This window comes from Hemiscyllium ocellatum, chromosome X (genome assembly GCF_020745735.1).
Source record: "Hemiscyllium ocellatum isolate sHemOce1 chromosome X, sHemOce1.pat.X.cur, whole genome shotgun sequence".
NCBI lineage: Eukaryota > Metazoa > Chordata > Chondrichthyes > Orectolobiformes > Hemiscylliidae > Hemiscyllium > Hemiscyllium ocellatum.
The window spans coordinates 20,544,532-20,571,603 of record NC_083453.1 but is presented as its reverse complement, the minus strand read 5'-3'; the positions used below and the strand labels follow the sequence as shown (position 1 = coordinate 20,571,603).

The window sequence follows — 27,072 nt, the reverse complement described above, 5'->3', positions numbered from 1 at the left end:
CAGTAGAATTTATTCTGTGTATGATAATGGGTGAGTGCTACCTAATAAGATATGCAAGTTCACATTTTCTAGATTAATTTTTATTTTGTTTCTCAGTGAGAACTTTTAGTGCAGAGGAATGGAATGTGTTATTATTTCAGTTACCTTATTTTAGTATCAAGCATTTCAGGCCAAGTGTATCATGATTTGATATAAAACAAAACTGTTTATTCAACAGTCTACTTCACCCCACACTTTGAAACTAATACTCCACAAGTGTGGCATTTTACCCATGTCCCAACCAAACCATCCTATCTTTTCTTAGCAAATTACAGTGAAATTCAGGATAGACAGTATCCAAATCCACTGCTCGTAGGAGTGCCAGTCCCAAGCTTGCTTAAAGAATCAGTCATATGTGCCCTGCTGCTAGCTATTAATGATGCTGCAATTGTGTCTGATAAGTCAAAACTAAAAATAACCAGTTGCTAGTGACCGTTAAAAATTGTCTCCACCACAAGCTTTATCAACAGCCCTTTTAGTTTTGAGCTCAAGCATTGTTATTAAATCCATTGACATGGTTTGCATTCAACACTGCTTGCTTTCCTGCATGAACTTTTTCTGGAATGTGATTTCTGTTCTTTTTGTGAACATATGAGATGAGTGTTCACCCAGAGTATAGGTATAACAGTGTATGTTTATTTCTACAGGCCTGAAGACCATTGTGGGTGCTCTAATCCAGTCTGTGAAGAAGCTGTCTGATGTAATGATTTTGACTGTATTCTGCCTGAGTGTCTTTGCCCTTATTGGACTCCAGTTGTTTATGGGCAACTTGAGGCAGAAGTGTGTCATTTGGCCACCCAATCCAGCATATCTAAATGCCACAGATGAAAATGGAACAAGGATTTTTGACTTTAATGACTACATTATGAATGACAGTAAGCATTGAATAATCCATATTTCTGGGTTATGTGTCTTGCTTCTCCTGTTAGAAGGGAATTATTGGCAGTGTTTTGGCATGATCGGTTGGTATGTCAATGTGCAATACCTTTCATTGATTTGACCTTTGTGTCTTGATTTCTTCCATTGAGAATACTTGATATTATATGTCTGTGTATGCTACCTTTTAGAAACTGAGAAAGCCACTAGGCCCAACAAGACTGTCATAAGCTTCGCTTGCCCATCTTTTCACCAAATTCTTCGACCCTGGAAACAAATCTGAATGTCTTTTGAGTGTAATTGTTATTTTTGACCCTCTGCGAGGATGGCCCTTCTTGCTAGCTTAGTGTACGGCTCTTGCTGTTTCGCTTGGCAAACTTTGTCCAAATTTCCTCCGTCCTCACTTGTATCACCAGGTGCTTGATTCCTACACGACAGTGAACAATTTAGTTGGATAGATGTGTCAATAAGAATATATTAAAGTGTGTGTGTGAAATTCTTTTATCCGGTAAAAGCCACAAACATGGAGGACTTATCCAGATACGAGAGAGAGAGAACTAAGAATAAGTTGTTGACTTAGCAGGCAGGCAAGACACTTGTAACCATACCAAAGACTTTTGTCTTGAAATTAAAGAATCCTCTTATATAAGCAGCAAACCTATCATTTTTGGTTCTAAATGAGGTTTCAGAATATTCATTAGTGGTTTGTGAATAGTTTGGGAGGAGTTCAGGATGAGTTTACATTTCCCCGATGACCGGGGAGTCCAGAACCAGGGGTCACAGTCTAAGGATACATGGTAGACCATTCAGGACTGAGATAAAGAGAAATGTCTTCACCCAGAGAGTGGGGAGCCTGTGGAATTCTCTATGACAGGAAAGGGTAGAGGCCAAAACCTTGAATATTTTCAAGAAGGAGTTCAATATAGTACTTAGGGCTGAAGGGATCAAAGGGTATGGGGAGAAAGTGGGAACAGGGAATTGAGTTAGATGGTCAGTCAGGATCATATTGAACAGTGGAGCAGGCCTGAAGGGTCGATTGGTTGCCTCCTCCTCGTATTTTGTTATGTCCAGAATGTAGAAGCATGGCTAACCCCTGGTCTGCAGGCTTTGTGTAGCTGCAAAGCTCCTTGTGTCTGAAATGAGCCACTGACCATGGATCCAGGGTAAGCTAGTTGTCTCAAGGAATGAGACAGTTTTGTTAGGAACGTGGATTGCCTTGTGTGCCCTGATTTGATCTACATAATGACAATGCCTCAGTCCATTCATAATTGGAGCAATGAATGAAATAGTTTGATTTGTGCCATGATTTAATTTAACATCATCAATACTACATGAAGCATGGTTTTACATTTTCGCTATTGAGAGGAGCACATTTGCATGCTGGAAATAGGACAGAATGTGATCTGGCTAAGAAGAACCAACTGATGTTGAAAGTCCCCAGGGAGATACCACTTATGAATGAGAAACACAGGTGATATTGTACGTGAAAATAGGGAAATGGCAACCTTGCTAAGTTTATGACTTTGCATAAGGATTCTTAAGGGGCTTGACAGGGTAAATGCTGAGAAGATGTTTCCTCTCATGGGGAAGTTTAGGACCAGAGGACATAGCCTCAAAATAAAAGGGCACCAATTTAAGATTGAGATGAGGAGGAATTTCTTCTCTCAGAGGGTTCAGAGTCTTTGGAACTCCGTGCCACAGACAGTTGTAGTTCTGCTGGTGGGACAGAGTCCTTGTGAATAATAAAGGCTAAGATAGACTCTTGCTCAGTAGGGGAATTGAGGATTGTGGGGAAAGGGCAGAAAAATGGGCATGTCAGATCAGCCATGATCCTAGTGAATGTGGAGCAGGCTCGAGGGGCTGAACGGCCTACTCTTATTCCTATTCCTTATGGGATTTGCAGCAGAGGAAGAGGATTAAAATACCAGACATTACAGGAAAACGAAAAATAAATTGAAAGCAGGCACTTAATAGATTTAATATCAGTCAGCAAAATGGTAATAGCAAAAGTAATGACACCGAAGATTGGCAAATTTCCAGAATCTGATGGGTTTTGACCAAAGGTTAATAAAGCAAATAAGTAAGTAGTTGCCTTCGTCACAATCTTCCAAAAGACGCTTGATTGAGGAATTGTTCCTTGACATGGGAAATGATGATTGTTTCAGTAAGGGTAGGAAAGAGTACGCTGAAAGTTATAAGCCTACTAGTTTGATGTGTAGTATCTGGAAGGTACTAGAAACTGCAGTTTGAAATGGTGATTGTGTATTTGGCCAAATATTAACGGATGGGAGAAACCAATTGTTCATGGTGAATGTTTTGAGGAGGTTACAAATGTGATGGATTATCTATTCATATTACTTACATGAACGTTCAGAAAACTTCATACAAGGTTACACTCAAGACATTGTTTTTAAAGATCAATGTATATGGAATTGGAGGTAACCAATTGGCATCGGTTTGGAATTCATTTGGTGTTAGGAGACAGAAAGTAGAGATAATGGATACATGCTATCATTGCCAGCATGTGACCAGTGGTGTCCCTCAGGAAAATGTCCTTGGGCCTTAGGATTTTCTTTTGTTGTAGGCAATAACCATAAGCAACACTGTAGGTGTACCTGCACCAAATGGACTGCAGCGATTCAAGAAGTTGGCTCACTATTACCTTATCAAGGGCAATTAGGATGGGCAGTAAGTACCAGTCTTACCAGTTGCACTCAAATCTTTGAATGGATATTAAAAATAATGAAGAAATCGAGATCAAGTTTGCTGATAACATGGAATTTGGATGGTACAGAAGTAAACGGTGTAGTGAACACAGGAAGTTTCAGAAGGACATTGATAGATTGAGTGGTTGAAACTGTGGCAGATGACATTTGTGAGGACGTTTGCAGTCTGTACAGTCATATGTTCAAGTCTCATCAATTTCCCCATTACCACTCTGGATCTGAGGATGATCTAGCAGGTTTCTAGAACCTCTGTGGTCCATGTGCTGTACATAGATCCACAATGCCCTTAGGGAGGGAATTCCAGGAATTTGACCCAGCGATACTGAAGGAATGGCGATATATTTCCAAGTCAGGATGGTGAGTGGCTTGGAGGGAAACTTGCAGGTGACGGTGCTTCCATGCTTTTAAATGGTTCATAGAATTATAGCCTTTATCTTGGCCTTGACACACAAGGGGACAGAAGTTCTTCTACGGTTGTAAAGAGTTCTTGTTAGGTCCCATCTGGAGTACTTGTTCAGTTCTGTACCACACCGCAGGAAGAATATATTGGGTTTGAGAGGGGTGCAGCTAAGATACACAAGAATGACAGCTGGGACTGAAAAAGTATTTCTACATCCTCAGAAGGATACATCAGTCAGAAATTTACCCGTACCTCTACCAATGTCGTCTACTGCATCCGTTGCACCCGATATGGTCTCCTTTATATCAGGAAGACAAGACGCCTTCTTGCAGATCATTTCAGTGAACATCTCTGGGACACCCACACCCACCAACCCCACCGTCCCGTGGCTGAACACTTCAACTTGCCCTCCCACTTGGGCCAGCATTTATTGCCCCATCCCTAATTGCCCCTGATAAGGTGGTGCTGAGCTGCATTCTTGACCTGCTGGAGTTCATGTACTACAGGCAGACACATGATTCCACTCGGGAGGGAATTCCAGGATTTTGACTCAGTGACACTAAATGAAAGGTCATATATATCCAAGTAAGTGGCTTGGAGTGGAACTTGCAGGTGGTGGTGTTCCTATGTATCTGTTGCCCTTGTCTTTCTAGATGGAAGTAGTTGTGGGTTTGGCAGGTGCTGTCTCAGGTTCTTTGGTGAATGTCTGCAGAGCATCATATAGATGGTATACACTGCTGCTATTGAGCATCAGTGATGGAGGCAGTGAATGTATGTGGATGTGCTGCCAATCAAGTAAGTTGCTTTGAACTGGATGGTGTCAAGTGTCTTGAGAGTGTTGAGTGTTGTTGGAGCTGCCCCCATCCAGGCAAGTGGGGAGTATTCCACCACATTTCTGATTCCTGATGAAGGGCTTATGCCTGAACCATTGATTCTCCTGCTTCTCTGATGCCGCCTGACCTGCTGTGCTTTTCCAGCGCCACACTCTTGACAGTATTCCATCACACTCTCACTTGTGCATTGTAGATGATGAACAGACTTTGAGGAGTCAGGAGGTGAGTTACTCACCATAGGAGTCCGAGCGTCTGACTTGCTCTTGTATTTATATGGCTAGTCTAGGTCAGTTTCTGGTCAATGGTAGCCCTCAGGATGTTGATAAAGGAGGATTCAATGACGGTCATGCTATTGAATGTCAAGAAGCGATGGTTAAGTTCTCTCTTATTAGAGACAGTCATTGCCTGACATTCATATGTCACAAATGTCACGTGCCATCACGGCAATGAGTTGTCATCTTATACCCATGTAGTCCTTGTGATACAGTTATTCCTGAGACTGGCTTTTTAAAAAAAACTTCATTCCAGATTTAACTGAATCTAAATTCCATCAGCTGTCGTGGTGGGGTTTGAATCTGTGTCCCTACAGCATTAGCCTGGGCTTCAGAACCTATAGTTTAATGAAGTGGGTGATGGAATCCAATGGCAGGAAATGTAAGCGGTGTATTTTGAAGAAAGTGATGCCTTGGGAAAAACTGGGTGCTGTGGAAGACTGGAAAGATTTGGGGTTTCTAGTACACGAGACATTAAATGGTGAAGTCTCAGGTAGATGAGGTCATAAAAGAATAAATGGAATAAATGAAAACTGGAACTGGTCAAGCAACACAATTTGGAATAATGTTTGTCCAGAAGATAAATAACTCAGACATGGGTGGCATGGTGACTCAGTGGTTAGCACTGCTCTCTTACAGAGCAAGGGACCCAGGTTTGATTCCAGCCTTGGGTGACAGGCTGTGTGGAGTTTGCACATTCTCCCCGTGTCTGTGTGGATTTCCTCCAGGTGTTCTGGTTTCCTCACACAGTCCAAAGATGTGCAGGTCAGGTAAATTGACCAAGTTAAATTGCCTGGTAATATTCAGGGATGTGCAGGTTAGGTGGGTCAACTATGGTAAATGTGGGGTAATGGAGATGGGCTAGCCTGAGTGGGATGCTGTTTGGAGGGTTAGTGCAGGCTCAATGGGCTGAATGGCCTCTATCTGCACTGTTGCTATTCTGTAATTCCATGCAATTCTATATCTAAGTTACTAGTTTTTAGCTACAAGATTATTCATTGTGAATGAATTTAACATTGCTAAAAGGACAAAACAAATCGAAGCATTTTTTTCTTGTCCTCATCAAGATTGGAATGCAAGAAACCAAACTTAGAAAGGGAACACCAGTTTATGTGAGACAAGAACAGACCATGGTTGGTATGGCGATGCAGCCAGAACTGTTAACTGTCAATCCTTGCTGATTGAACGTGGACCAGGTGGGGCGCGTTTGGTTGGTTGGGCATTACTGGAGGAATTGACAGTCTCCATTTTTAAAAATATGGTACAGTGTATGGACAATTTCCTTTTGTCCTATGTGTGAATAAATGGCTTTATCAGCTTTAAAATAAAGAACACTATATAGATGTCAGTATTTGCACCGTGTAATTTATAGATATACACAATTTAGAAAAATTGGGTTTGGTCAACTTGAAGTCTAGCAGCTCTGGAGTCGACACCTCCCCTAAGAGAGAGTTTACAAATTGGGAGTGATCATTCCTCCTGCTCACGTATGCCTAACTGACTGGTTATAGAGGGGTGCTAGAAGCTTGTGACAGCGTTGCCCTCTTGCTTGACGGTGAATGTGTGGGTCACATATTGTTCTGTCAGGTAGAAGGTAATATTTTGAAAAAAGAAGGAATAGAGGGAAAAAGGAGATTGTCAACCATGTGCTTGTTTTCAGCAAGCTCTCAATTTGTATATTTTAAAAGTTAAAAATCCCACAACACCAGGTTATAGTCCAACAGGTTTAATTGGAAGCACACTAGCTTTCAGAGCGACGCTCCTTCATCAGGGTGGTTCCACAACGACCCGATAAAGGAGCGTTGCTCTGAAAGCTAGTGTGCTTCCAATTAAACCTGTTGGACTATAATCTGGTGTTGTGGGATTTTTAACTTTGTCCACCCCAGTCCAACACCGGCATCTCCAAATCAAGTATTTTAAAAGAAAGGCTGATTGAATATTCTTGTCCTAGGCAATTTGATATTATGACATTCTTGCAGTTTTAAACCATGTTTAGCCATTGGCACAGTTTGACTTTGTCCTGCAGCAGAATGTAATCTTCAAAACAAAGCAGCAACAGGTTGCAGGAAGTTCTAACAAAGCTCAGGACACTGATTTTAGCTTGAATTCTGTACAACAAGTACCTCTAAGCATTACACAGCAGTGCCCATTTCAGCTGGCAACAGATAAACAAGAGTGATCTGTAAAGGTCATCTTCCTTAAACATGGCCAGTAAGAATACATTGCTAACAGTGATCACTTGTGTAATTTTATATATTCTGAGCACACCTCAGATGTATGTGGAAAGCAGCCTACCTAAAATGCTTCTAACATACTGACACTCAGCAATTTCTGGATAGTTTTGTGCTACACATCTATCGAATGTCATCTGAATATGGAGAGAGAGAGAGAAATCACTATTTGATGAAAGACCTTTCAATATTTAATTGTTTTGCATTTAATTGTTGTGGCTGCCCCACTGTCAATTGTATATTAATCTCCCCATCTCCTCCACTTTGGTAAAAGATGTAGACAGAAACAACAAGATAAAAATCCCCAACTATACTTCAACATAGTACTGGAAACCATTTATGTCCTAATGGATAATACTGGACAGTATTAGCTCGAATTCAGTACCTTCAGCTGTGTGTTATACTGCTGGCACATTCAGAGTTATTTTAACCCACCCCCCACCCAAAAAATGTGTTGAGTCACCAGGAAGTTAAAATTTCAAACCCAAACCTGACCCACCTACTTCTCAGTTTTGACTGAGCTAGGCAGGTAACCACAGTCTGCTAGGAATTAGGCCCCTATTTCAATGAGGCTGTGTGTTAGATGTTAGCTTCATCTTTAATACTAGCCATTTGAATTGACTGGAACAGTGGATTCCCACAATGAGAAAAGGCCATGTGTCCCACGAAGTCAGTTAATTTGTTCCACAATTGTTTACCTTGTTATACATTCTACTCAACAAATCTGGTCTCGAGAGGAATGTCTTGCAAACCTTATCTCATCCTCTCCCACCTTCCAAAGTTACTCAAGACAACTCCATACAACCTACCCGGTTGTATGTCTTGCACTGGATATTCAAGACTGATTCCCCTCCTTCTCTGTGGCATATTTATGATCACTGGAAATGTATTCTGTACAAGATTCTGATACATTTCTCTGCACTCGTCTTTATAATCCTGCTGGTTATAAACATTTGCCAATCCCTATTGGACAAATCCATTTGCAATCTCAACCAGAACTGTTTTGGAGCAACAAGAGACCAACACTTCATGTGATAAAGGCATGCCAAATGGGATGGCTTAAAGAAGAGAGTGATTACCATACCAGCTTGAGGGGGCTAAAAAAGGCTGTGAAACAATGCAGCCGAACCTTGGAGCTGACGGTTCGTTTCTTTTTTGTGGAATGTCGCAAATTTTCTCACTGATAGCAACTGCGATTGTGGTATTAGGTAACATTTGTAATGTTTTTCAGAGCTTTAATTACACATTGTGTGGGGGAAAAGCAAAAGATTAATTATTGTAGTGAAGAAATGAACCTAATTAAAACATTATTCTGTTTCCTTGCAGCAAATTTCTACTGGGTGGCAGGAATGGGTGATCCATTGCTTTGTGGAAACAGCACAGATGCCGGGTAAGTTTTATCTTCTAATTGTTGAATCCCACCCTGTTTGTTAATTATGGTATTTGTTCAAAGTTTGCGCGAAGATTTGTAGCTCGGTATTTGTAAAAGATTCTTCCAATTGAATTTGTCTGTCTGATGTGGGACTTAGTCACAAAGACCAGAAGCTTCCACAATTGTCTGTGCTGATCTCAGTTGGGCAACTGTTGAGGATCTGCAATTGTTAAACTACAGAGAGAATAAATCAGCCAAGACCCCTTTCTCCATTTTTTACTCAGTGGTTTCCATTGCAGAGAATGCGGAACCCTGTTATCATGCTCTCCCAGTCACCTATTTAAAGATTAGCCTCTTGGATCAGGTAATGTTGATAGCTAACGTCTGTGATGCTGTGACTCCAGGCAGGGAGGAAAGGAAACAGTGTCAATGCAGTCCCAGCTGTCTAGAGGAAAGCCGAGCAGTGTGGAAAGAAGGTCAATGAACTTCCCCACTCGACCAGCACAACCAACTCCCGACAGGACAGAAAGGCTGAAGACGGGCAGTGGGCTGCCTGACATTCCGCTCCTTACCCTTTATGAGGAGAGGGTCCTGACTCTGACTGTCCCGAGTGGCTTACTGACCCTGTCCAAGCTCCTGGACTGGGTATGGAGGCTGGCCCTGAGTGAAGGCTATCTCCTTTGATGTGACTGTGGTTCGGAGGCAGCAGCAGCACAGTGAGCCTGGTATCTCTGACTGAGGGACAGGGCAGCAGCACAGTGAGCCTGGTATCTCTGACTGAGGGACAGGACAGCAGCACAGTGAGCCTGGTATCTCTGACTGAGGGACAGGGCAGCAGCACAGTGAGCCTGGTATCTCTGACTGAGGGACAAGGCAGCAGCACAGTGAGCCTGGTATCTCTGACTGAGGGACAGGGCAGCAGCACAGTGAGCCTGGTATCTCTGACTGAGGGACAGGACAGCAGCACAGTGAGCCTGGTATCTCTGACTGAGGGACAAGGCAGCAGCACAGTGAGGCTGGTATCACTGACTGAGGGACAGGACAGCAGCACAGTGAGCCTGGTATCACTGACTGAGGGACAGGGCAGCAGCACAGTGAGCCTGGTATCACTGACTGAGGGACAGGGCAGCAGCACAGTGAGCCTGGTATCTCTGACTGAGGGACAGGACAGCAGCACAGTGAGCCTGGTATCTCTTACTGAGGGACAGGACAGCAGCACAGTGAGCCTGGTATCTCTGACTGAGGGACAAGGCAGCAGCACAGTGAGCCTGGTATCTCTGACTGAGGGACAGGGCAGCAGCACAGTGAGCCTGGTATCTCTGACTGAGGGACATGGCAGCAGCACAGTGAGCCTGGTATCTCTGACTGAGGGACAGGGCAGCAGCACAGTGAGCCTGGTATCTCTGACTGAGGGACAAGGCAGCAGCACAGTGAGCCTGGTATCTCTGACTGAGGGACAGGACAGCAGCACAGTGAGCCTGGTATCTCCGACTGAGGGACAAGGCAGCAGCACAGTGAGGCTGGTATCTCTGACTGAGGGACAGGACAGCAGCACAGTGAGCCTGGTATCACTGACTGAGGGACAGGGCAGCAGCACAGTGAGCCTGGTATCTCTGAGGGACAGGACAGCAGCACAGTGTGCCTGGTATCTGTGACTGAGGGACAGGGCAGCAGCACAGTGAGCCTGGTATCTCTGACTGAGGGACAGGGCAGCAGCACAGTGAGCCTGGTATCTCTGAGGGACAGGACAGCAATACAGTGAGCCTGGTATCTCTGACTGAGGTGAAAATGTGTTGCTGGTTAAAGCACAGCAGGTTAGGCAGCATCCAAGGAACAGGAAATTCGACGTTTCGGGCCAGAGCCCTTCATCAGGAATGAGGAGAGGGTGCCAGGCAGGTTAAGATAAAAGGTAGGGAGGAGGGACTTGGGGGAGGGGCGATGGAGATGTGATAGGTGGAAGGAGGTCAAGGTGAGGGTGATTGGCCGGTGTGGGGTGGGGGCGGAGAGGTCAGGAAGAGGATTGCAGGTTAGGAGGGCGGTGCTGAGTTCAAGGGAATCGACTGAGACAAGGTGGGGGGAGGGGAAATGAGGAAACTGGAGAAATCCGAGTTCATCCCTTGTGGCTGGAGGGTTCCCAGGCGGAAGATGAGCCGCTCTTCCTCCAACCGTCGTGTTGTTATGGTCTGGCGATGGAGGAGTCCAAGGACCTGCATGTCTTCGGTGGAGTGGGAGGGAGAGTTAAAGTGTTGAGCCATGGGGTGGTTGGGTTGGTTGGTTCGGGCGTCCCAGAGGTGTTCCCTGAAGCGTTCTGCAAGCAAGTGGCCCGTCTCCCCAATATAGAGGAGGCCACATCGGGTGCAGCGGATGCAATAGATGATGTGCGTGGAGGTGCAGGTGAATTTGTGACGGATATGGAAGGATCCCTTGGGGCCTTGGAGAGAAGTAAGGGAGGACGTGTGGGCGCAAGTTTTGCATCTCCTGCGGTTGCAGGGCAAGGTGCCGGGAGTGGAGGTTGGGTTGGTGGGGGGTGTGGATTCCAACCAACAAAATTCGGAAACTACATTCCAACCAACAAAATTCGGAAACCTGCCTACGGAACCGACTGATCCCGCACGGACTCCGGACTACATTCCAAACAACAAAATTCGGAACAAGGATGCCTTCCTTGAAGAAGCTCTCTTCCTCCCTCTACAAGGATTTCAGTGAGTCCCTCTCTCACTGCACCCCCCAGGTCATCTCCTCTGCACAGAAGCTCTTCAGCCACGTTCTCAAACAGACTCGCTACCACAGCCACATCTTCTTCCTCAGTACCTGCCTACGGAACCGACTGATCCCGCACGGACTCCGGACTACATTCCAACCAACAAAATTCGGAACATCTGCAGACCTCACTTTTTACTCGATATCTCTGACTGAGGGACAGGACAGCAGCACAGTGAGCCTGGTGTCTCTGACTGAGGGACAAGGCAGCAGCACAGTGAGCCTGGTATCTCTGACTGAGGGACAGGACAGCAGCACAGTGAGCCTGGTATCTCTGACTGAGGGACAAGGCAGCAGCACAGTGAGCCTAGTGTCTCTGACTGAGGGACAGTACAGCAGCACAGTGAGCCTGGTATCTCTGACTGAGGGACAAGGCAGCAGCACAGTGAGCCTGGTATCTCTGACTGAGGGACAAGGCAGCAGCACAGTGAGCCTGGTATCTCTGACTGAGGGACAGGGCAGCAGCACAGTGAGCCTGGTATCTCTTACTGAGGGACAAGGCAGCAGCACAGTGAGCCTGGTATCACTGACTGAGGGACAGGGCAGCAGCACAGTGAGCCTGGTATCTCTGACTGAGGGACAAGGCAGCAGCACAGTGAGCCTGGTATCTCTGACTGAGGGACAGGGCAGCAGCACAGTGAGCCTGGTATCTCTGACTGAGAGACAAGGCAGCAGCACAGTGAGCCTGGTATCTCTGACTGAGTGACAGGACAGCAGCACAGTGAGCCTGGTATCTCTGACTGAGGGACAGGGCAGCAGCACAGTGAGCCTGGTATCTCTGACTGTGGGCAGGGCAGCACAGTGAGCCTGGTATCACTGACTGAGTGACAGGACAGCAGCACAGTGAGCCTGGTATCTCTGACTGAGGGACAGGGCAGCAGCACAGTGAGCCTGGTATCTCTGACTGAGTGACAGGACAGCAGCACAGTGAGCCTGGTATCTCTGACTGAGGGACAAGTCCTGGCAGGGATGTTGTGTTTCTCATGGTTGTCTCGGAGTGAGGAATCTCTGGGTGAGTTAGTGGACAGCCTGTCGATCCAGCCCGGTCCAGGCCATGAGCTGTGGGTCAGAGTACCTGAGCGCAGTGTTCTCATTGCAGCATTACAATGACAGTTCCCAGGCCATCCCGAGGGTGGCATTGAACGGCTGAAACGTCCTGTAAGTGAATCGAAGATGGCCCAGAAGAGCTCTTGGAGGCTGGCACATGTTGGATGTCGCTGTCTGTTGGCGTGAGGTGTGTGTGTGCATGAGTGTGCGTTCTCCATAATGCATGCCCTGAGATGTTGATGCCTCGTGTGTGACATGGAGACTGTTCAGAGTGGGCGGTGAGCTGAAGCCTCCAGGTGCTCCCTCTGGTTTCCTTGTTGTGTTTTCCCGATATCGAATTTGTTTGTTGTGTCGAGATTGGTCTCACTGGACGTGTCGCACAATTTTGCCACAATCTCACCCATAGCCCAATGTTGCTGTTCAGATTTTGCCCTTAGAGACTGTTGTGATCTGTTGTTACATTTTTGTGCTGATGTTGTTGCTCTGCATTTATTTCACTCAGCCCTCCTGAGCCTCTGTAATAGTGGCTGGGTATAGCACCCAATGTTGGGCTCCCTTAATAGCGTCACATGTCCTTTCACATGTACATGTTCTCATGCCTTCTATGCATTCTACTGGTAGACTTTGCTATTAGTGGGGGACTTCCAGGATTTTGACCCAGTGACGATGATATATTTCCAACTCAGGATGGTGAGTGGCTTGGAGAGGAATACGCAGGGGGTTGTGTTCCCAAGTACTTGCTGCCCTTGTCCTTCTTGGAAGAGGTCATGGGTCTGGCAGGTGCTGTCTGAGAAACCTTGATGAATTTCTGCAGTGCATCGTATCGGTCGTACACACTGCTACTACTGAGAGTTGGTGGGGGAGGGAATGGATGCTTGTGGATGTGATGGCAATGAAGTAGCTGCTTGTCCTGGATGGTGTTGAGCTTCTTGAGTGTTATTGGAGCTGCCCCCATCCAGGGGCAAGTGGGGAATATTCCATCACATTCCTCACTTGGGCCTAGTAGGTGGTGAATAGGCTATGGGGAGTCAGGAGGAGATGAGTTACAAGCCGCAGTATTTCTAGCCTCTGACCTACTCTTGTAGCCACTGTGTTTATATGGCTAGTCCAGTTGAGTTTCTGGTCAATAGTAACCCCTAGCATGTTGACAATGAGGGATTCATTGGTAATGCTGTTAAATGTCAGGGGGCAGTTGCTAAACTGTCTCTCTTACTGAAGTTGACTTTTGCCTGCAAAGTCTTAAGTGAATATTGTTTACATGTTATTCATGCATCTTACTGAACCAAGCCTTTCCCAACAATATAGTATAACAAGGGTTGGCAACTGGGCAACAAGGCTTCAGTTACTGACCTATATATGGCAAATTAATTCACTGATGAATTTTCCTTTACTCAGTACACTGACACTTGGAAGTGTGCTTTCACGCTAGTCTTATCTTGTGCTGTGATTTTGGCAGCCAGTAATTTTAAGGAAAGCTATTTCTGTATGAGGGTGTCAGATTGTGAAACATCCCACTTTTTTTTTTGCTCTGTCAAGAAATTTTCAAAAGGTCTTGCAGTATCTAAGACCATCTTATCCTTGCTGAATGCAGTCTACCTGCAGTGGTTTGAATGGCTTCTTTGGCATTCTTATTTTCATATCATTATTGTTACCCCTAAGAGCTTTGGTGACATTCAGATCCCAGGTGTGATTGTTTTACTGTTACTAGTGTGCCCAGGTTTAAATTGGCATTCAGTTCTCTGAATCAAGCCCATGACGTGTAGTCCCCAGGTTCTTTTGGTGCATGTGCCCAAGGTGCATTAACATGAGAAAATTCACAGTGACGGCATGCTGAATGACAACCTTGTTCCAATAGACTGCATTCATTGGATGGCAATGTTGCATTAAAGAGCAGCTTGAGTTCGCTTTTTAGACGTTGGGGAAAGAAACAGGTCTCCAGGGTCGCGATATCCAAAGCCATTCATGTAGATCCGTGATTATAAATATGTTTAGCATGCAGTCGAGGAATCGTCAACCATCTCTCAAGACCTTAGCCACTGTCTTCCACCTGCACCCACTGCAATCTTTCAGTCTCTGTATTCACTTCACTGGTTGTGAAAGGCTTTGAGAATGCAAGGAGCTCTTTTTTTTTAATGGCAGCCAACCTGTCAAGTTGCGCGTTCATCAGGAAATGTAGATGTATCCTGAAGATGTGTCAGAAATAAAGCCTTCGAAATGTCCTGCATTACCTGCTTACAGGGTGAGATTCTGTGAGGCATGTTGGGCAGTAACTGTGGTGGAACTGATGTATCTATTTTTCATCCAAACTGACTTTTCAAAGCAATACTGGTGGTATTCCCTATTTTACACTCGATAATTTCCTGTCTGAAATAGATGAAAAAAACAGACTAGTGGGAAGCAGCAAGAAATTCACAGCAAATGTTTTTACTATATAAAGTATTTGGGGGTGGTTTTACAGCAGGTTACATTGAAGATGGATAGTTCAGAATTTATTCAAGAACAAAAGTTGCTGATGGTTTGCGTTTGCACTGTTCAATTTTCTGGCAAACTTTCTGGTAACATAGAAGCAAGAACATGCTGCTGACCCTTTGCCCTTTTATTTATATTGCATTTTTATTCATTTCCTATATTTAGTTCTTCTAATTCACAATCTCACAAACAAAGGAGTGGTTAGTTTTCCCGCATCTAAAATGGCAGCCTGTAGTTTTTCACCAGGATGCATCAAGGAAGGCACAAGTCTCCCATCTGCCCTTTTTCTCACTCCTTCTGGAGAGACAGTACCCTCAACTGAACCTGGTCTCAGTTGAGAATTACCTTTGTCCCTCATGACAGATGAAAACCTCCCTTGTGCTTGTTGTTGGTTAACAAAGTCAATCCCCTTTTATAAAGGATGTGTTCACAATTTTGTTACACAAAAAAAGTCTTCATTGTTCAATTCATGCAATGGATCCCTATGGAAGGAGGAGTGAACCACTGAACAGGTTTCTCACTTGGTTTTGAACTTCTGTATCGATTCAGGTGCTTGATTTGACGACTGCATTGAACATAGAACATAGAACAGTACAGCTTAGGAATAGGCCCTTTGGCCCACAGTGGTGTGCCAAACATGACACCAAATTCAACTAATCCCTTCTACTATGGTCCATATCCCTCCAGTCCTTGCTTATTCATGTGCTTATCCAAAGGTCTTTTCAACACCCCTATTGTATCTGCCCCCATCACTAACCCTGGGAGTGCACTCCAGGCTCCTACCACTCTCTGTGTAAATAAGTTGTCCCTTATGTCTCCTTTGAATTTTCCCTATCTCACCTTAACTGCATGCCCTTAATATTAGATATTTCAACACTGAGAAAATACAATTCTGACCGTCAACCCTATCTATGCCTCTCATAATTTTACAGACTTCTATCAAGTTTCCCCTCAGCCTCCACCACTCAGGAGCAAGCAACCGTAGTTTGTCCAGCCTCTCCTTGTAGCTCATACCCTCTAATCCAGGCAGCACCTTGGTAAACCTTTTCTGCACACGCCTCCAGATCGTTTCTGTAATGTGGTGACCAGAATTGGACTCAATACTCTTCCATGCAGTCTAGCCAAAGTCTTATAAAGCTGCAACATGACAACCTGACTCTTGTACTCAATTCCTTGACAAATAAAGGTAAGCATGCCAGACGCCTTCTCTACCACCCTATCTACTTGTGTGGTCGCATTCAGGGAGCTATGGACTCGGATCCCAAAATCCCTCTCTACATCAACACTGATAAGTGTCCTGCCATTAACTGTATATTTTCCCTTCACATTTGATCTCCCAAAGTGCATAACCTCATACTTGCCTGGATTAAATTCCATCTGCCATTTCTCCGCAAATACTGTAACTGACCTTTATTCTGCTGTATGCTTTACAACCTTCTACACTTTCCACAACTCCCTTGATCTTTGTGTCATCTGCAATTGGCTGAGAAGCCAGAAAAAGTTACTTCCCCTCCCCTGCCCAACTTCAATGAAAAATGGTGTGCGATACAAGAAAGTACAAAGTGGTGAAACAAAATCCACCCCATGTTACCTGAAGTCAGAATCCCAACTGATATTCTGAAAAAATTGTAGTATAAGTGCTCACTTAGCAAAAATATATAAATAAAATGGTATGCAGGCAAAATGCAGACTTTCATAATGTGCCCTTGTGGAAACTAAATGCCATACATGACCTGTTACATTTCTTTCAGCCAATGTCCTGAAGGGTATTTGTGTATGAAGGCAGGAAGAAATCCTAACTATGGGTACACCAGTTTCGACACATTTGGTTGGGCTTTTCTAGCCTTGTTTCGACTCATGACGCAGGATTTCTGGGAAAATTTGTACCAGCTAGTAAGTGACAAAGCATTTTATCCTTGTGTGTTTGTATCTTATTTAATTTGCTCATTTTCATACACAATCGGTATACAAGCTTGTCGTATGAACAGTTGCAGTCACTGGCAATAGATTCTAACCCAGTTGATCAAACAATCTAAACCTTTTTCATAGAATCCTTCAGTGTCAAAAGAGGCCATTCAGACCATCAAGTCCACCCTGACCTTCCAAACAGCATCCCACCCGGACCCTCCCCTATCCCTGAAACCCCACATTTCCCATGGCAAATCCACCTAACCTACACATCCCTGGACACTATGGGCAATTAATCATGGCCAATCCACCTAACCTGCACATCTTTGGACTGTAGGAGGAAACCAGAGCACCAGGACATGGGAGAATGTGCAAACTCCACATAGACCGACAGTCACCTGAGGCTAGAATCATACCCGCGTCCCTGGCGCTGTGACGCAACAGTGCTAACCACTGAGCCACAATTTTGTGCGGGGAGTTTATTGACCGTGCCAGTCCAACAGTCACCCTTGTTCCTCCCTCCTTTATCAATAATTCCTAACTAACCTGTTCAGAGATTTTATTGTACATCTTTGTAGCAGTTGGGAGTTGAACCCAGGCTTCAGCCTCTTATCCTGAGACTGTGCCCCCCTCTCCATTGTGTTCCTGATTCCTCAGACAGGGGAAACAATCTCTCAGTATTGACTCTGTCAGGACCCTTTAGAATCATGTCTGTTTCAATAAGTTTCCCTCTCATTCTTCTAAACTCCAGAAGATATCACCCCGGTTTACTCAGCATTTCATCCCAGGGATCAGTCTCATGAACCTTCACTATACCACCTCCATTGCAAGTGCATCCTTTTTAAATACAGATGAAAATTGCTCACATTACTCCAAAGTGGTGTCATTATTATCCAGTTACCTTGCAATAAAGGCTGACATGCCATTTCATGTGGTTTCTGTAGTTGCTAAGTTCATTTTAAAAGCACACATTTGAGATGATGGTATATTTTATAAACCTTATAAACATGTGGGAAATTGTTTACTGCATCCAACAGCAATTTGAACTTTTACAGTATCTTTCATATAGAACACTGTCCAAAGCTCTTCATAAAGATATTGTCAAAAAGTAGAAGGAATGAGAATTTAGGAACAATGGTGGTCAGAGATTTCATTTTAAGGAGAATCACTTGAAAGGACTGGGGGGTGTTTGGTGATGGAAGAATTTAGGGGAGAAATTTCAAAAGCATAATGTCGAGGTAGCCAAAGGATGCATAGCAGTGTTAGACAGAAACAATAGGAAATCCTACAGAACTATTTTTTTAAAAATCCGGAAGAGCTTTCACCAGAGGTAAATATTCACAAGAAAATGACATCAAAGTACAATGATAGAATGAAGAGCAAAGAAGCAGATCTCTGGGTCCTGGTGGTTTTCAGGGGCCTTTTTTTCAAACTGTAGTATTCGCAAGATACTATCTACAATGTCCCAAATATCTTTGGAAACAGGAATTCTGCCAAAGGATTGGAAGGCAGCAGATGGTTCACTCCTGTTCAAAAGAGGTGAAAGGGTTCAAGCATGAGATTCACAGATAGTCTTGTCCCAATTGTGAATCAACGTTTAGATCCCCAATGAGGTATGGGGTAGACTTAATGAATCCAGGAAAATGCTGATGGAGGTGCGGGTGGGGGTTGTGGGGTGTGGGGGGTAGTGGTGGTGGTGTAGGTACAGGTTATGTTTGGCTAATTTTATTGTATGTTGGACAGGGCATTTGTTAAGTAAATGCAGTTGTTGTGTATATATTAAATTCCAGGAAATAATTGACCAAATGCCAAGGAAGACATTCAGTATAAAGATGAGGTGTATGATTATCAGGAGAAGATATAGCCTCATGCATAGAGTGATGTCTGGGGGTAGATAGCAGGGAGTACATTTTTTTTTCTAATTGGTAGAAAGATCTGAATTGGAATCTCTCATATCTTCTCATTAGGTATATGATTTAGACATAGCCAGGCAAAGAATTACAGCAAAATTTAAATTTTCAAATCAAGCCCCCACTCTTGACTTATTTTGAACCAGACAGGAGTGATTGTAACAAGGTCAGCCAGGCGGACCTCATAGAATCCGAGTTCCCTGATTGGAGCCGTTAACCTGATTTAATTAGGGAGTCCTGTCTGACAGATATAAACAGGTATGTCAGAGGTTCTGTTCACTCTGAGAGCTGCCTCTGAGGGAGCTGGATCAGAGTCAAGGACTCTCCACGTATAAATAAGGGGAGACGTAATGACAGGATACTGGCCTCTGTGGAGTTATTTCACACATTGTAGCCATTTAGAGTACAAGAGCAGGGAGGTGGTGTTGAACTTGTACAAGACCCTTGTTAGACCCTCAGCTGGAGGGTTATGTCCAGTTGTGGGCCCCACGCTATAGGAACGATGTGAACACATTGGAGAGAGAGAGGGCAGAAGGGATTTACCAGAATGGTTCCTGGGATGGGAAACTTCAGTGAGGAGGAGAGATTGAAGACATTGGGACTGTTCTCTCTGGAGGGAAGAAGGCTGAGAGGGAGATCTGAGAGAGGGTTCCAGCATCATGGGGGAGGGGGCTGGACAGAGTAGATCGGGACAAGCTTTTCCCACATGGAAAAGGGACAGGAATGAGGGGGACAGAGATTGAAAGGGATGAAGTGAGGGAGAGGTAAGGAAAGTCTTTCTCCCCCAGCGAGTAGTTAGGGTCTGGAATGTACTGCCTGGGAATGTGGGGGAGGCAGGTTCCATTGAGGTATTCAAGAGGGGCATTGGATGGTTATTTGGCTAAAAATGATTTGCAAGGGCACAGGGGAAAGGCGGGAGATTGGCACGAGGGAACGGTGCTCACTTGATGAGCTGGTGCAGCACAATGGGATAAATGGCGTCATTCTGCACTGTAATAATTCTGTGATCTAACTGACTCATTTAAATTGCCCCTCATGGAACTAATATCCTAACAAAAAGCCAAGACATTCAGGAGATTATACAGAAGGTAGAAAATTGAGAAGAAAGATGCTTTTTTCAGGGTTGGTTGGTGGAGGGAATAAATCTTGCATACTAACTTGATTTGCCCTTCTAAAATGCAACAGAATTGTTCATTTTTTGGCACTTAGCAGCTTATGAGTAACATTCATAGGCTAACTGTGTCTAAAATAGCAGTTCCGTTCCTGGCAGTTGTCCTGACTCCAATCTGCTCCTGCTGCACAATATCAACCTGCTGTTCCTCTCCTTACCTGGCTCAAGGCCAGCAGCAGAGTCTGTGTGCAAACAGACCTGGATAACTGGAAACAGTCATAAAAGAACTACAGAGAAGTGAAAACGCAGGAGAGACAGTTTCGAGATCCATTGGAGAAAATGGTGATTTAAACACAAGTAGCTGACACTGATTTACCCGCGATTTGCAAGATTCTATAACTGGACTATTCATTGGTCAGATTGCCCAACAATGGCATAGGACAACTGAAGGGCAATGTTAATTAAATAATCAGAGCAGAATCTTAAAGTGCAGGGAAATTAACTGTGTGTGCTTTGTGTGTAATGCGTGACAAATAGGTTTCCATATTGTAAGAACATAAGAAATAGGAGCAGGAGTAGACCTTTTGACCCCTCAAGCCTCTTATATTATAACGTATAGGAACAGAATTAGGCCTACCAAGTCTGTTTTGCCATTTAATCATGGCTGATTAGATTAGATTCCATTCGATTAGATTACTTACAGTGTGGAAACAGGCCCTTCGGCCCAACAAGTCCACACCAACCCGCCGAAGCGCAACCCACCCATACCCCTACATTTACCCCTTACTGAACACTACGAGCAATTTAGCGTGGCCAATTCACCTGACCCGCACATCTTTGGATTGTGGGAGGAAACCGGAGCACCCGGAGGAAACCCAAGGAGACACGGGGAGAACGTGCAAACTCCACACAGTCAGTCACCTGAGGCGGGAATTGAACCCGGATCTCTGGCGCTGTGGGGCAGCAGTGCTAACCACTGATATAATTGCTCTTATGCAATTCAGTGCAATTATGGATGATCTGATTGTAAACTTAACTCCACTATCCTGCCCTCCAGAATGATTGATTCCATTGTGAATCAAAAATCTGTCTATCTCCACCTTGATGTTTTGCGACATATGAAACATCTCACAGACAAGCTTTTCCCAAAATGGTTGAAGAAAAGGCTATTTAGCCCAAAGGGTCTGTTCGTATCCCATCTCGGGTAAATGTACCTTACCGCGGGTCTATTTAATTTTCAAAAGAAAAATTTCTGTTTACTATTTCCTGATTCCAAAGATATTTGAAAAAAACTGCTGGATATTCATCTAATAACACACTTCCACTATTCATAGTTGACACCCTTACACAGAATTCCAGTTGCATGGAGCATTTGAGAGCCTCGGTTTTTACATACCCCTTATAACCTCCAGTTCTATTGCCACCCAAATATCAGTCCCACCACTTCTCAGAGGAAGTGAGACCAGAAGACATAAGAACAGAGGTAGGCCATTCAGCCCATTGAGTCTGCTCTGCCATTCAATGAGATCGTGGCTGATCTGATAATCCTCAAAGCTGAAAATGTGTTGCTGGAAAAGCGCAGCAGGTCAGGCAGCATCCAAGGAGCAGGAGAATCGACGTTTCAGGCATGAGCCCTTCTTCAGGAATGAGGAAAGTGTCTTCCATCTGGGTTGTACGGTGTTGGAACTGGTCCTCCAGGGAGCAGATGCGGCGGAGACGAAGGAATTGGGAATATGGGATGGCGTTTTTACAGGGGGCAGGGTGGGAGGAGGTGTAGTCTAGGTAGCTGTGGGAGTCGGTCGGTTTATAGTAAATGTCCATGTTGATTCAGTCGCCCGAGATAGAAATGGAGAGGTCTAGGAAGGGGAGGGAGGAGTCTGAGACGGTCCAGGTAAATTTGAGGTCGGGGTGGAAGGTGTTGGTAAAGTGGATGAACTGTTCAACCTCCTCGTGGGAGCACGAGGCAGCGCCGATACAGTCATCGATGTAGTGGAGGAAAAGGTGGGGGGTGATGCCAGTGTAGCTGCAGAAGATGGACTGTTCCAGATATCCTACAAAGAGGCAGGAGTAGCTGGGGCCCATGCGGGTGCCCATGTCTACTCTGATCTCCAGCATCTGCAGTCCTCACTTTCTCCCTGATAATCCTCAACCCCACTTTCCTGCCTTTACTCCATAACTCTTGATTCCCTTCCTGATTAAAACTCTGTCTGTCTCAGCCTTGAATATACTGAATGACCCAGCATCTACAGCCTTCTGTGGTAAAGAATTTCACAGATTCACTCTCCTTTGCGAGAAGAAATTCATCTTCATTTCTGTCTTAAATGCAAAACTCCTTATTCTGAGATGTTGCCCTATGGTCCTAGACTCTCCCACTCTCCTGTTTCCCCGTTGCCAAGTCCTCTAAGAATCTTGTGTGTTTCAATAAGGTTGCCTCTCATTCTTCTAACCTCCAGTGAGTACAGGTCCAACCTACTCAACCTTTTCTCATAAGAGAGTCCCTCCATCCCCACCGTCAGCTGAGCAGATAAGGGGCCCAAAACTGTTCGCAATATTCTAGATATGTGTATAAATGCATGTCCCAATTTTAAAGAAGGATTAACCCAATTAATTTGAATAATTGAACACACATTTTAACTGAGGTGTAACAAAGTGTTCAAGAGATTGCTATATAGTTGGTGTCAGCAATATACTGTGTTATTAACTATGGAGTGTTGATAAACTTGCAAAACCACATCACGGGTTCACAGTCACAGGTGCTTGGCCTGTTGTTTCATGTGATGGGAACTCATTGCAAATCCGTCCACCTCCGATCTATTTACTCTCCAGCAACTGAAGTTTCAAAATTGCTTCTCTGGTTCCAACTTACCTGGGGACATGCTTTGTGCACTCATATTGTACCAATTTCAGAGCTCCGACTCAGCTGACATTGCAGTGCAGTACTGAGGGAGAGCAGACTTTGCTAAGGTGCTGCCCTTCAGATGAAATGCTAAGCCAAGGTCATGTCTGTTCACATGGGTATGAGGGATCCCTTGGCAATATTTGAAGAAAGTTTTCCCAGTATCTTAGCAAAGTTCTTTCCTCGACCAACACTGTCCAAATATTTGTAAGAACAGTAGCGACATTTGCCCATATGAATATCCACTGACTATGAAGAGCTTTGAACTGTTTTTGAGATATAGTAAGGTCTCTATAAAAATGCCACAAACAGTGAGAGATTTTATAACTGATATATGAGGTAGGAGAAGAGGAAGGCAGAGATTTGATAGACAATTACAAGGGGACTAGGCAGAGTAGATGGAGAGAAACCATTCCCATTGACTGAAGGGAAACCAGGAGACACCGATTTAAAATGATTGGCAAAAGAGGAGTTGCCAACATGGAGAAAAACCCATTCACTTGGGGAAATGGTTGGGATCTGGAATGCCCTGCCTGAGGGTGTGGTGGAAGCAGATTGGATCACTGCTGTCAAAAGAGAATTGGATAAACAGCTGAAAGGAATAGAATGTGGAATGTGGAAGCCTGAGCACAATGGAATGAGTGGCCAGCCTCATGTGATACAACCATCCCATGAATCTATAATAAGCTGATAGATGGGTGTCACTGTACCCATGTTTGATTATTGAAAGTGTGTTTGATAAAAATGAACTTAAAAACAAATTGTGTCTTTTGCAGACATTAAGAGCAGCGGGGAAGACGTACATGATCTTCTTTGTTCTTGTCATCTTCGTGGGTTCTTTTTACCTGGTCAACTTGATTCTGGCTGTGGTCGCCATGGCCTATGAGGAGCAGAACCAAGCTACCCTGGAGGAAGCTGAGCAGAAAGAGCAGGAGTTCAAACAGATGCTGGAACAGCTGAAGAAGCAGCAAGAGGATGCTCTGGTTTGCATTTTAAGTATTTTATATTGGGGTGGGACCATCTTGAGGTATTTGAGGTACTTTAAAATAAGAAATAATCATTCTGTTGGTATCCATAGCAACATTGTCAACATTGTTTTCCAATTAGATTCACAAGATCGCCTTAATCGCTGCCTTCTATTTCTCTACACAGGCACACACACACTCACTGTTCGTGAAGGCCTTGAGAGATTTCTTATCACTCATTTTTAGACAGGAGCCAGCATCTGCCATATTGTTTCAGTGGGACAACTCAATTGACAGTGAAGATTTTGTTTCATTCCAGTCAATTGAAAAAGACAAAAACATGGAGGGAAGGGGGATATATGTTGACTTTCAAAGCTTCTTTTTAAAAACTTGAGATGAATCGAAGACTTTGATATAAGACATTTGTTAAATCATAATTGACCTTCTGCTGCTATTTATTATCGAGGTTGAATTTCCCCTTGTCAGTAATGTTACTGAAGAACCTGGCTGCCCTTCTTGATTTTGCAACCCTGCACTCAATTTTCACAAAGGCCATAGATAGTCTGAATGGGAGAGCAAACCTCCAGAATTTGGCCTGCATTTTGGGTAGGTGTCAAGACAAATCGCACTGTTTTCTTTATGAAAAGAAGGTCAGGACTGGGGATGGGCTCTCCATGGCCATGCATGCAACCTGGAAAGCTCGTGTTCAGGTACAAAAGATTAAAAGGGCTTCTGTCTCATGTAGAGCAAGTGAGATGCTTCAGTAATACAAAGCTTCAGTCTTGTCCCATGTGGAGCACTGCACTCAGTTTTGGATATGTCGAATATGAATGGTGGAAATGCAGATTTAACAGCCTGACACCAAGGTTTAACAAATTAAGTTATAATAACAGGTTTGGTATGAGATTGAATGATGAAACGATAGGTAGATGGAATTGAAATTAGTCCAATGGGAATCAAGTATTTTTGGACAAACTGATCAGCATTGGGCTGGCATACTATGCATTAACAGCAAGAAAATAGGCAAAAAATCTCTTCAATGACCTGACTGTAGACCATCTGCTTTAAAACCCTAATTAGCATGCAGTTGGTTCTAACATTTCACATTCTAACATACTCTTCGTTTCCCTCTCATAACATTTGAAATTTCTAATTTGAAATTGTAAAATTAATGAGTCATTACATTCTTAAAAGGCACAAATAAGCTGTAACTAAGTTTAAGTAAACTTAAGCCTGGTTAAAGTTTTGTATGAACAGTTTAATCCAATTGTTTGACCCAATTTCTCCAAAACATTGCCAAACTATTTTGGAAATCAGTAGTTCAGGATGTTGGGTCACTGTATCATGAATCTGCAGGAGGAGGTTTGAGGGGACAAATGGCTATCTTCTGCTTCTATTTCCTCTGTTTCTATTTCCTATGATATTTTTTCTAGCCTATTAAATTCCTTGTATCAGTATTTAGTGCATCTTGCAATGACAATTGAGTTTCCAGGATCAAAGCTGTTAACTTCTGAGGACTTCAAGTCATTTTAATGTTTTTGTTCTTGGCTGAACCAATACAACTTGTTTATCAACTTCCCTCAAATTTTCAGTTCCCAATGTTTTGGCTACGTAGCTCTGTGTCTTGCTACATTAACTGTTTTTAAGGTTGGGTGAATGACCTTTGTTTTTTGAGCACTTGTGGATCACAATATTGTGAATTAGGGTTCATGACTATCTTCTGAATTCTATTAGTTTTAAGAGATGAAGTCAAACTTCTCCAAATGCTCTGGCTTCTAAAATAGTTCACTATTTTGTATCAATAGATGTAGATTGTTTTGAGTCCAGCAGAACATTTAATATATTAGTCCCTCAAGAAACAACCCATTTCAACATTCTCCACAACATAGAAAATATAAAAGCAAGTGGCTGCAGATGCTGAAAATACTCAGCAGCTTGAGTAGCATCTGTGGAGAGAAAAAGCAAGCGTTCAAATTTTCTGTCAGAAGCATCTGTACTGTCAGGAAAGGGTTGACATGAAAAATGAGTCAGTTTGGCAGAATATTACTTTGGCATCAATTAATGAAAGTTCTGTCCCAAAATTTGATCTTCTCTGAAGTGAATTCTAATCTCTTTAAAGCTTTAGGAATAATTCTGGGACACACAAACTGTAGTCATTATGAGCATTCTGTACAAGTCAAAGGATTAGGCGTCATTGTTCTTGAGTGGTAGTTGAACCATTGAAATCTTAGCCACATAAAAGGCCTTTATTTTTCTCTACTGACATTTTAATCTTGCCTCACAATCTATTTCATGGTCTTCCTTATTTTGATTGTGCATTAGTGAAATTAAGAATTGTATTAGATCCAAGGGAGGGCCATACGAATTGGCCATAAAAAGACCAGCAGGCCTGAGGATTGGGAGCAGTTTAGATTTCAGCAAAGGAGGACGAAGGGATTGATTAAGAAAGGGTAAATAGAGTATGATAGAAAGATTGTAGGGAACACACAAACTGATTGGAAAAGCTTCTATAGGTATGTGATGACAAACCGATTAGTGAAGGTGGCCATCCCTTGCCATCAGAAACAGGGGAAGTTATAATGGGGAACCAAGAGATGGCAGACCAATTAAATACATATTTTGGTTCTGCCTTCACAAAGGCGAACACAAATAACATGTCAGAAATGTTGGGGAACATCAAGGTCTAGTGACAGGGAGGAACTGAAGGAAATCAGTATTAGTAGAGAAATGGTGTTTGGGGAAATTGGGATGAAAGGCAGATAAATCCCCAGGGCCTGATAATAGACAGCCCAGAGTGCAATAGGAAGCTGCCCTAGAAATAGTGCAGGCATAGGTAGTCATCGTTCAGGATTCAGTAGACTCTGAACAGTTCCTATAGATTGGGTTAGATTAGATACCTTCCAATCATTAAAAAGAAGAGAGAGAAAAACTTGTAATAATAGACTGGTTAGCCTGAAATCGGTAATGGAGAAAACAGCAGCATCCTTGGTATAAAAGATTCAGTAGCAGAGTTCTTGGAAAACCATGGCTGGGTTGGACAGAATCAGCATGGAGTTACAAAAAGAAAATCAAGCAGTGCAGGCTCAAAGAGCCGAATGGCTTACTCCTGCTCTGATTTTTTGTGTTTCTGTGTCCTTTCGGGAAGAAGACTCCAGATCACCATGATGTCGTTAACTCTTAACTGCACTCTAGGCAATTACAGTTGGGCATCAAATGCTGGTCATTGAATACCAATATCAATGATTATAGTTGTAGGT

General features: G+C 43.7%; 1 protein-coding gene across 1 annotated transcript in view; it reads left to right on the top strand.

Annotated features, from left to right (window-relative positions):
* Positions 1 to 27,072, top strand: part of LOC132805755 (sodium channel protein type 8 subunit alpha-like) — a 420,353-nt gene that overhangs the window by 85,244 nt on the left and 308,037 nt on the right. Inside the window, exons 6-9 of the mRNA XM_060820986.1 lie at positions 687 to 914; positions 8,704 to 8,767; positions 16,777 to 16,918; positions 23,627 to 23,833. Of these exons, the coding sequence (XP_060676969.1) occupies positions 687 to 914; positions 8,704 to 8,767; positions 16,777 to 16,918; positions 23,627 to 23,833 (641 nt within the window). The remainder of the gene's footprint in view (positions 1 to 686; positions 915 to 8,703; positions 8,768 to 16,776; positions 16,919 to 23,626; positions 23,834 to 27,072) is intronic.